At 38.1% G+C, this 12,216-nt stretch overlaps 1 protein-coding gene across 1 annotated transcript in view; it reads right to left on the bottom strand.

Annotated features, from left to right (window-relative positions):
- The window catches only part of LOC111148267 (calcium/calmodulin dependent protein kinase IV), a 236,810-nt gene that overhangs the window by 17,436 nt on the left and 207,158 nt on the right, over window positions 1-12,216 (bottom strand). Inside the window, exons 6-7 of the mRNA XM_022504732.1 lie at window positions 11,267-11,357; window positions 9,153-9,227 (exon numbers count right to left, since the gene is read on the bottom strand). Of these exons, the coding sequence (XP_022360440.1) occupies window positions 9,153-9,227; window positions 11,267-11,357 (166 nt within the window). The remainder of the gene's footprint in view (window positions 1-9,152; window positions 9,228-11,266; window positions 11,358-12,216) is intronic.

Here is a 12,216-nt window from a genome sequence, read left to right as displayed (position 1 = left end):
TGATTCCCAACATGTGAGGGAAAAACTCTTTCATCTTAAAGCCAGAATCTGACTTTGCAGCATTAGGCCCCCTCCTATAGCTGAGGGAAAACTCCTATAGCTTTTCACTGTAGAGGCTTGTCTGGAATTCCAGAGTTCTCTGGAGACCACAAAAGTCCATGGCATCTAGAAGTCCCTCTAAACTTTGCCTCTGAGGAGTGAACACTGTACAACGAGGAGAAAGAGGGATTTATCGGAAGCAGAAGAGCAGTGTTTGGAAATTCTCTCCCCTACCTATTGTTCTGAACGTGGCTAGGAACCCAGAGGAGAATGCGGGCAGGGCAGCCTCCTATAGGCAGCAGCAGTGCCCACAGCCGGGCAGACTACATTGTATCTTCCTCAGCATCAGCACCAAGTGTGGTCCTTTGTCACAGTGTCACATATATTTGGTGAGAACGGAGAACAACATTTTAAGCTCTGTCAAGTGCAGTTTATGCTTTGACAGCAGAGAAGACAGGCAATGTCCTAGTGCAGTTTGCTAAGTGTTGTAACGAAGGTGTGAATCAGACTGGGAAACAGTTGCGATGTTTCCAGAAGGGGTTGCCTCTGGCTAGGAGCAGCCTTGTCAGTTTACTATAGTGAATCTCAGAAGAGTCCCATACTGCCGTTCCATGGTGTGAAAAGTTGAGAAGGACTGAGGAGGCATTTGGGGCTTCTGTCATTTTGGTTATCTATGACTTGTTAGTGTAGACCAAGAAAGAAACCAAGAAAGAAGTCTGAAGGATGCTTTGAAACCCAAGTGGTATAACATATGTTCTAAAGCATCTTTTCCATTTTCCTGGGCTCTTGATCTTTTACACCACAAATTATCAGTCACTCCAACTTGCACTTAATATTTTTTTCATTTAAACTATTTAAAAAAGTCTTCCTTGCCACATGGATTACATGGTATTTCTCTTCATATAAATCTTATAAATGGGTGAAGAATGATAGCCTGTTTATTTTCCTCACCTTACTTTTTATCTTTTTGAATAATACCCTGAAGAGAAAATCAAATATCCGAGAACACCTAAGTACTTTCGGAAGAGGAAAAAATAAACACAACCTATTTTTATTACCCCGGGGAAGTTCCATTTCTATGAAATTCACTTTTCTATGATCCCACAGAGCCCTCCCATCTTAGAGTAATCACTATTTGTTCCAAATCTTAATCAGACTGAGTCTCTTGCTCACTTTAAAGTTGTGATGAATGCTGGCCCAGGAACAGCAAAGATGTATTAACTGTTGAAAAGTTGCTTTTCCATTTTTGTGAGGAGGTGGAGTGTGAGTAAATAAACCCAACTCATCCTAACATTAACATCATACAAGAATCTTTTTTGGATATGGAGATACAGATATAAAGTGACGGATGTGGACTCTGAACTCTGTTAAGGATGGCAAATACCACGTTTTTCTCTAAAGGAGCTATGAATCTCACTGATAATTATCACTAATAATTCTTTTGAAATATTTTTATTTTATGCATATCCTTTCTGCAACAACATTCTAAAACGGAACATTTTGTGGGTGTTCAGGGCCCAAAGAATACATTTTAAGCAAGTCTCCTACCCACTTGTCATCAGTCACCCTTCCTGTGACCGCTTCTCCCCTACATTCCGCCCTCACATGTGTAATAATAGAGCTGAGTCCTCAGCTCTGAATTCTCTGGCACGGCTGGTTTTGTTCCTGAAGTTGTCACTTACAGTTATAGAGAGGGAAGCACAGGAAGTGATTTATGGTGGGGGACCCAGAAGCCAAGGATGACCAGCACATTAAAAGACTGCTTCTAAACCAAAGGAACATGAAAAGTGGGAGGATGATGTTGATGACAATCTCTATGGACTCAATTTTATAAGGTGTCTTGGGCTGGAATGTATTTGGTTAACTTAGATTGAACTAAGTGCTTGCCATAATCCTCAACACAGTTTTACACATATAAAACATATAGACAGATCACGTGGTAATACTTTTAATGCCACAGACCATGTATCTGCTGGGTGATACAGAGATGAGCAGAACTCTTCATCCCTTTCCCTTCCTGACGGCCTCGAATCCTGAGACACAAGTCAGTCAGCCTCTGGGGCCATTTCTGAGCCAGAGAGGCAGCCCCACCTACTGCTGACAGCTTCAGATGTTAGAATATTGTCTTGTACATTGTGCTCCATATCTGTACCTTACAGCATCCGTTCATAATTCCTAATTCCGTCCTGTGATACTGCTTCTTTCACTATCTGATGTTCTTTGATTAATGAATGTGGTTTCTTCTCTCTGGCCTGCTGATGGGGATGTTGCCTTGGGATCAGTTTGGGTTGTTTCTTTTTCCGCCTTGGGGATGCTAGAGAATCTCATGACTTCTCACAGCATCTATACGCCGAAAGGGCTCAAATTGATATCAACAGCCATGTCCCTGCTCCTGAACATTAAACATATATATCCTTCTGCCCACGTGTCACCTCCACCTGGATCTCTCACAGTCCCCCAAATCAAATATCAGGTATCAAAATCAACAAGCCCCAATCCCTTTGTTTCCAAGGTCCTCCCCATCTCAGTTAATGTGAACTCTATCCTTGCAGTTGGAGCTCTTTGGTCCTCTCTCCTACCTATTTTTTCTCCCCTTGTCACTGCATTCCACCTAATTGCCTCCCTCCTGGACTTACAGACACCTATGCATGTTTTTGCCGTAGGGTTGGTGTGCTCTGTCCTCTCTACCTAGAGTGTTTCTTTCCACAGACTCCACATGGTTTGCTCTCTCCCTTTCCTCTTTCAAGTCTCTGTTCTTCTGCTCCCTTCTCCAGTGAAGCCTTCCTTGATCAGCCTGTTTGTGGCAGCCCAAGCTCCCAGCATTTCCTTTCCTCTTTCCCAACTCCACAGAAATCATAACCTCTTTCTATATACTGACACACTCATTTTATTATTTGTCTTCTCCCACTAAAATATGCCATTCTTAAAGAGGGGCCTTTGTTGGTTTGTTTCATCGCTATATCCTTAGCACCTAGAATAGTGCCTGGTGCACAGTAGGAACTCAATAAATATTTATTAAATGAAAAAAGGACTGAATATCTACACAACTAAAGTTCCACACAATACGCTTTGTTTAGGTCAGTACCAAACCAATATAAAACCCCAAGAGGCTCATTTTCCTCTAGAATTAAAACCTCCAAGATAGCTTAAAATAAGCCTGCACTCCACCAGCTGAGTCCCTGTCCTCTGCAAGGTTAAGAACAAGATGAGCTATGGCCTTTCCTCACCGTTCCTGTATCTGTCCCTAACCCCACTTTTTTCCTTTGCCTGGCGTTTGTTCATTTAGATCAAGTGTTGTAGTCATATGATGGTTGGCGACACAGGCTGTCTCACAGAGAAAGAAGGGCCATGGTATCAAAAGGAAGATGAACCTGGACCTGCTTTACTAACCTGGACCTGCTTTACCCCCACAGGAACCCCATGTACACACATCAGTCTGTCAAGCATTACGTTACAGGCCTCGCAATTGACATTTTACTATGTACTCTTCTGTTTTTTTTCTTAAATTCACTATAAAAATGAAGTCATCATTGTGGGTATTTCCTTAATTCTCAGGTGAGATAATCCCTTAGGTGGTTAGATTACCAATGTAACATAATACTCTTATTTCACCTTAGCTCTTTAGTCCTCCAGAAGTGAACAAAATACATCTTTTATGAAGCTATACTCAAAGCTTATAGTTTAGATTATTAGATTTACTTATTTTACTTCACTTAAATTTTTCTACATTGGTCATATAAGTGTGTGTTCATGCAGACACAAGTCTCCTCTCTGACTCCAGGCTGTTGAGGAATTATCTTTAATTTTAGTATAGTGAACATAAGAAGTTATTTCTTTAAAACATAACAATGTGGGAGCAACATAAGATTATCACTCTTACGCGACCCTGGCGAATGCCAACAGAAAATAAATTCTGAACATCTTCTAGACCCTGTAAATAGAACTTGGACAGGCAGATAAAAATATGAAATATGAACATACATAGTTTAATTAACTAAGCTTATGAATTAGAAATTAGTATTAGGAATACTCTTTTATTTCACCCTTTACCATATTGTTTTCTTTTCTACTCTAACAGCTTGTTCTTCTTTCTGTGATCGACATGGGTAGGGTGAACAAGCACAGACTTCAAGCCTTAAATAGCTAAACCAGTCAAGACATTTTGGTTATATACACTGTGGCCCATTTATCAAGAGCCATGACCTAATGGATTTTGGGGGGGGGGTTGTTTTTTCTGTTTTTTTTGAGACCTATTTCTTTTCCCAGCAACAAGATGTGGGGAATTTCTTCATGGTTATTTCAGAGCACTACTCATTGATTTCATTTATCTGGATCACAGATTTTAATTTTCTGGCCTGGAGTTTATTTTCAACTGGGCACATTTCCCAGGAAATAATGAGTATTTGCTTAAACACACAGCATCTGTGATTTTTCTTTTGCAATTCACTTATAGGAGAACCCTCTGTTATTAATAGCCTGGGGCAAAGGTTCCATGAATGAAACTGAATGGGTGGCTTTTCACTTGTCTATTTCCTGACAAATGACAGATGGTATAATATAAATACCCACTCCCTCAAAAGATGTAACTGAGAAAGTCTTTCAGTAAAGGTAGAAACTAGACCCAGTGTACATGAGGCTAACTGACCTGGGATGTAATTATCCTTACAACAAGCAAGGAAACAAGCTCACACCTCTCCTCTCCATCAATTATACGGGCTTCAGATCCCTTTTCAAGTCAAATGTAAAGTCTTTGTGTAAGTCATGCTTTCTGTAGGATGGCAGTGATTCCCACCAGTCTTGCACTTGGTTCTCATTTCCAACTCATTCTATCTATGGGCAGATTCCTCCCCACCTAAGTATTCTCAGAGAAGACACACCACCCCATGACAGTACTCACATGAGGTGTGGGGAGAAAGGCTAGAACTGAGGGACCCTCAAAGGGGCTTCAGTCTTGCCTATGAACAGTCTGTTTCTAAGACAGATGAATAGAAATATTATTTTATTGATTTTTTTTTTAAGAGTTTAAACTCTGCATCTTTCTTCTGCTCTAGATCATCCACCTCCTGTGCCTTGGTGTCACTGTGACGTCTGTTTTTCCCTAACTCAGCCCCTCCAGTGTTTTCTGTGTTACTATACACAGGTGGATTCTTAAAATCCTGACCCCGACTCTAGTCTCACTTTGAGTAAAATTTAGCATATTTCCTTTGGGAAATATGTATGTATGAAGAAATATATGTTTATTTATATGTAATTTGGACCCTGATCTTGTAATTAAACACATCAAACTTACTTGTTTTTGAATTCCAAGCCTGCCTCAGCCTATATAATAGTAATTCCACACACATGTGTAGCACTTCAGAGTCCACAGAGCACTTCTATTTTTCCCTCTCAATCCTTCCTCCCTCCACCCCCAGCTTCCTTTCTGCTTTCTCAGCCTTTTCCTAAAGCAAATTAGGGCTTCCTGGTGAGCCTCTATGTAGAGCACAGCAGAAGGATTATATGGATCACATTCAGTCAACCAATTTCCTCCTTCCCCATTACATAGCCTTTAGGGTGATGTGGGTATCTGCCGGGAAAATTAAATAGTAAACGGAAAATAAGCCTCCATTATTAGATGGCATTATCTGTAAGATGGGCCTGTTTATGGCAATGACAGGAGTCTGAAATAGTATTTTCATAATCATTTTATATTTAAAAAATAAATGACTGGATGGAGCACCGGTTGAATACATTATTCTGAGAAGCTATTAATAGGAATGACAGTAAGCACCCTGTGTGTAGATTTCTGACATCAGAAGGACAGGAAAGAGAATTTATAATAGCTTTCTAATTTGTCTTCTTTTGAACTTTTTTTCTCCTTCCAATCCATCTGTCACAATGTCATTATCAAGATATCTGTAAGATACAGATTTGATTTTAAAATATAATTACACTGATAAAAAACCTTTGCTGGATCACTATAATCTACCAATAAAAGTCTGAATTCCTTAGCCTGATTTATAGATTATTTTAAAAAATATGATCCATCCTATTTTTCCAAGTCTATCTTGGAAAAGTCTACCAAGGCTACCAAAAACTCTATATTGCAATCGTGTAAAATGAGAAAGTAACCAACAGTCCTTGAACCTGCCAGATGCTACCACTCCTCTATGACTTTTCTCTTCCTTTGCCTGCTTATAAAGAATACCTTGTGACTACCTCTTTACTTGAACTGCTATTCAACTTTCAGAGTCCAGCTCAAATGCCCTCCTCTGTAAAAACCTCTTTAGGGAAGATGTATTTTTCCCTCTTCCCTGTATCCTTAAGCCTTTAGCTCAAACACAGAACTTAGCATAACAAACTTTGATTTATTGTATATGAGTATTTCTTCTTTAATAGCCTATGAAATCCTGGAAGGACAAGACCATATGGTGTTCACTCTTGTAATCTCAGTGCCTAACATGGAGTCTATTAGACATCCAATGTTCATTTTATCAATGAATAAATCAGTCACTCATAGAATGACTATTCTGTAATGCTTCAAGAAAGAACTGCTCTTATCACTATTATCAAAGCCACTGAAATGATGCTAGTGTAAGCTCTTCCTGAACTTCCCATTTCAAGGCTGCTAACTCTCAGAGAATTGCTCCAACCAAACTATCTCTTTGGAATAGTAGGTGTTTGCTATCAGATAATGATTACTAAACTGCCCATCAGCTTTTCTCTTTTGGGAAATCCTTACTTTGTTTTATCATTCTTTTGTCAATTCTCTTTAAATGCTTTCATCAAGTGGTCAGCAGTTAGTACTCACAAATGGGCAAACCCATCTGGGACACAGTACTAAATTCAGGGTTCTTTTTTCGTTCATAGCCGTGGAAGTGTAGGGAGTCATGAAAGAAATACAGGAGGATGATAAATAAGGACATATGAACTAGAGAAAGGGAAAATATCTATGGCACCATTAGAAGGAACGGGTCATGCACAGGTTGTCAGCTAACAGTTCTAAGGAAAATATATAAAAACAAAACAAGAATATGCCTATAGGGAACATGGCATATTTCAATGGGTTTTGTTCTAGGAATGGGAATCCTACTCCTTAATAAAGTCTGTGGTAGAGCTAGTGAGCTGTCTAATGTGTTACTCATACTTAGTAAAAGTACCCTGAATCCATTTGCAGCATCAACATGTCCACCTGAAGGACATGGAGGCTGTAACTGAGGACTGGCCAAAACAATGTAAGTGAAAGTGACATGGAGCTTCAGCATGTCTATTTAACAGTGAAAAGGTATACTCTCCCCCTCTTCCCTTCCTGTCACATGGAATGCAGATGTAATGAGTGATTTCAAACAGCCATTTTGGACTCTGAGGACGCATGCAAAAGAATGCTAGAGCCAGACAGAAAAGGTCTGGATCCTTGGCACTGAGACCTACAGAGCCATAGCTGCAGAACCCATGAGAATTGTCTTTCTCTAGACTTCTAACATGAGAGAAATCAACTTCTACCTTGTTTAAGCCTCAGTTACCTGGAGTTTTTTGAATTTACTCCTAATTGATAAGCTACTCTTATTGTCGAGGAGTTTAAGATCCAGAACAAGAATATTTGGTACAATGTAAATGCTTAATAAAAAGACAGGTATACTTAATTCTGTGTAATTATTGGGTTTATGAACAATTGAGCTACAAGGAAATAATATTTTAGATTCACTAGGGAAGCTAACTAGTTAAAAGCAAACATAAAATGTTTATGAGACTATGGAAATATGGAGAAAGACGAAGAAGAATACATAAGGCTATTAATACTGATTACACATACGTGGATTACACATACTTCTTACAATGGTCAAGTAATACTTTGAGATTTAAAACACTAAAATAAAAAACATTTTAGGGGCATCTTCCTGGCTCAGCATGTGACTCTTGATCTTGGGGTTGTGAGATTGAGCCCCACACTGGATTTAGAGATTACTTAAAAATAAAATCTTAAAAAAATATTTTAAGCTATAAGTAATAACTGATAGATATTTTTATGAAGGAAAATTATATCGATTTTACCTATATTTCTTTTTTGAAGAGGGAATTTTATAAATCTGTTTTTAGGGCCTTGGCTACCTGGATTCTCATCTCTGACCCATAACAACTAGATATGGAATCTTGGGAAAGTCATACTCTGGAACTCAAAATGAGAATGTTAGTAAGTGAACTTTAAAGCTTCTTCTAGCTACAAATCTGGGAATTTAATCATATATTTGCTTCACTGGATATCTAACTGTGCCTTCTACAGTCTGATTTCCATGAATTCAAAAGCTGCTAAACTGAGTTAGTTATGTGTGAGGACAGTCACACAGTCCATCTCCAGAGATTGCGGGACTCTGCTGGGGAACCCCACCTGAAGCTCTGGTCTTAGTAAGGATAGAAAAGCGCCATCAATAAGAACTAGGGATTACCCCATCCTCTCTGTTATCCTATATGCCCTCTGAATTAATGACATACTCTCTCTGCACACACCCACCCCCCCCAAATAAAAGCAAATAAGGAAAGTGACTGAGGGCTCATGGCTCTATTTCTGACCAGAAACAAAGCTTTTCCCTTATTCTTTTTCTTGGTGACTGTCCTTCTACTCCTAAGGGGCTTACGAGAAGTTACTGCCCAAAAGACAGGTGCAGAGTACCCAATCCTTACCCCCTGAGGCTCCCTCTTTCCCTGTTAAGAGGGATACCCTAAAACCAACATCACTGAACCCTTCATGGAGAAAAAGAAGTGCTCTGAGTATCGTTTTTATGTGCCTTCCTCATGAAGACTCACATCACATTGTAAGCATTTTAAAGATTTATTTATTTTTCATTTTTTAGAGAGAGAGAGAAGAGTAGGGGGGAAGGCAGAGGGAGAGGGAGGGGTAGAATCCCAAGCCTGCTCCCCAGTGAGTACAGAGCCTGACATAAGCCTGGATCCCACAGCCCTGAGATCATGAACTGAGCCAAAATCAAGAGTCAGACACCTAACCGACCCTGCCACCCAGGCATCACCCACTTTGTAAGCATTTTAAATAGAGATATTAGGAGTTTAAAAATCAGATCCCTAAATAAAAGTAGATTTCAAATAACTGTAAAAGTAAACATCAATATTAAAGAGCATACCGCAGTACCCTGGGGTTCCACACACTGTCTTCATGAGTACTTGATGTTCCACAATTTTAGAGAGTCCAAAATCAGCTAACAACACAAGAGAAAAATTTAATGAAACAAGTCTTTTCTCAGCTTTTATAAGATGACAGAATACTTTTATTATTCAAAATAAAACGGACTCATTTGTTTTTACTTGTTTTGGTATCTGGCGATGGGAGGAGGGGGGAATGAAGAAGGGGACAAGTCACCTGGGAGAGGAAACTGAAAAAAAAAATTTGAATCTTGCTTTAAATTGGAGAAAAATATGACTCCCAAATACATTTTATGCTTTCCTCTATAAATCCCAGCTTTAGGCAAATAAGATATTTATTTTTGAAATAACAGTTGTAACAAATATATTTTGTCTAATGTTAACTCTGAGATTTATGAAACAGTAGCTCTAAAGTACAACATAGAATTAGTGATATAGAATTAGTAATTCATGGGGAGAAATCAAAATAAAAAAATAGGTTTTTGTGAATGTCAAAGACATGAGCAGAAATATCAAAAGGTTCATTCTGTTTCAAATGTGTATCTTATGGATAAGGATTTACTCTCATATGAGGAATATATAACACTTTTTTTTTTCCAAGAATGCTCTTTATTTATTCCTCAGAATATTACTTAGGTAAAACACTACCCAAAGTTACTACCATTATGGTCTATTTGCTGGGCTACTTCTCTCTCACTCAGGAAACATCAGGAAACCATTGAAGGCCATTCTTCAAGAGAGGCAAGTGCAGAATTGATGCCATTTTAGACTTCAAAGATAAACCCACATTTCCACGGAGGTGCTGATCCTTATCAGGGAAAGCAGCAGGAAGTCCTTCAGAAAGAAAGCCTCTCCTGTCTAAATTAGTATCTATCCATCCATTTAAAGAAATTTCTTTAAGGATAAAATCTTTGAAATTGATGTCAAAGGAAATGGAAGTCTCCCTGCTGTTCACTGCCTTTCAGGAGTGATTAGAAGAACAAGCTGGCTGCCTAGCAGGACTTTGGTATTTTTTCTTTGGGTTCTTGCATTCATAAAGCACATTATGTTGTCTGGGCTCTTCCAGGATATGTATAACTTAATTTTCAAAGGTGTTAACACTTCTAATGCAGTGAACTTATCAGATTAACATTACACAGACCAGCCACCAAAAGAACAATGTCCTTCAGAGGATTTAACAGATTCTGCTAAGGAGAATTCCTATAAAATAAGTTCTGTTATTATTATATTATTATTATATAAGCTAAAAGACAAGGGAAATAACATTTAATACACTTTTTTCTAAAATGCTGATTTAAAGAACTCTTTGAGTAGACTGGAATTACACAAAGTTCATCCTCGTAGTTCTTCAAAATGCTTATTGGGAGAAAAAGCAAGGTTCCCAGAGTCAAGTAAGGCTTGGGAAAAGTCTAACACACTAATCTAGACGTCAGTTTACACATTAGCATTTTTAGAGTTCTGGTTAGTCCTGCAGAAATAAAAAAATTTGTTTAATTTGGCATTTCCTAACTTATTTCACCAACCTTAGCACTTCCGCAAACCACTCCCACCTTCCCCAAAGCAAATTAGAATATTTACTCTTGTTCCCTCAGCTGAGGAACCGGTGTTCTGTGGAGTGCACTTTGGGAGAGACAGACCTCAGTTTATCTCTGTTCATGTAAACAAGTGACTCAGATCCTTAATCCACTGATATGTACTAAGCATTTTGTGTCAAAGCTCTTGAATATCTAAAATTAAGCTCCAACTAATTTATGGAATAAAAAGTAACAAAAAAAGAAGTGTTATGTTATCTGTGATTTTCCTCTATATAAACTTACAAAATATACCATCACCTTTCGAAGTCCCAGCTATTTCTAAGAGCTATGTTTCCTTGGTGTCCAGAACTGGAGCACCAACTTCTAGGCACTGATTCCAGATGACTATATCAGGAAAGGACTACAGACTTCCAAAACAATGTGTTATTCCTTTACAGACACCAAATACCCAAGGAAATTAAATGGAGGCAAAACTAGATGGAACAATATTTTTAAATTCCATGGAATACATTTCTTCTGCTCTGGGAAAGGGGTCATAAGACTTCATGAAATGTCCTCACCTATTTTGAGTGGTGCATCTGGGGCTGGAGTTGCATAGAGAAGATTCTCTGGTTTGAGATCACGATGGACAATCCCATTTTCATGTAGGTACTAAATAGGGAACACAATGGAGTAACATTCCAGTAACTGTATTTATGGTTCCAACATTTATGTTTAATCTTTTCAGAATCAGAATATCCTTTACTATGTTATATGATTCAAAACACACACATATGATCATTTAAAAATAAACACCATAAAAGAAAATAAGTTTATACTATACATAATTTAAGAACAGCTTATATACAGTTACCTAAAAGTGAAATGCAATTTATTTTTTTAAATATATTTTTAAAGACTTTTATTTATTTATTTGACAGAGAGAGATCACAATTTGCTAGAGAGGCAGGCAGAGGGAGAAGGGGAAGCAGGTTCACTGCAGGGCAGAGAGCCCGATGCAGACCTCGATCCAAGACCCTGAGATCATGACCTGAGCTGAAGGCAGAGGCCCAACCCACTGAGCCTCCCAGATGCCCTGAAATGCAGCTTAAAGTGTATGAAACCAATTGTCAGAAATAAAAAATTTACTCATTAGAGAATATAAGTTGCAGTTCTCTTTATGCATATAACTATGTAAGTTCAAATCCATTAATTATTATTATAGTAAAGTCAAGGTTCTATGCATTGAAATTTTTCTGGTTTATTATCTGAATAAAGCATAATTATATGTGTCATTTTAGAAGCTCACAACCACAGCAAAGACTTAATAATTATTGTTTGAACAGGCATTTAGATATGAGTAATTATTATAGAGGACTATCCTTAATATGATAAATACTGTTTAAAGATGATAAATGTTCTTATAGGCTTTTCTGAAGATTAGTAAATCCAACTACCAATACAGAGTGGCATATTTGAGCTGATCTTAAAGATTGCTTCTAGCAATTCCATTCATTTCATTCTATTTTAA

Source organism: Enhydra lutris, unplaced genomic scaffold (genome assembly GCF_002288905.1).
Source record: "Enhydra lutris kenyoni isolate GAN:26980312 unplaced genomic scaffold, ASM228890v2 scaffoldscaffold19, whole genome shotgun sequence".
Lineage (NCBI taxonomy): Eukaryota > Metazoa > Chordata > Mammalia > Carnivora > Mustelidae > Enhydra > Enhydra lutris.
The sequence above is the reverse complement of the archived record's forward strand: the minus strand, read 5'-3'. Positions and strand labels throughout refer to the sequence as shown.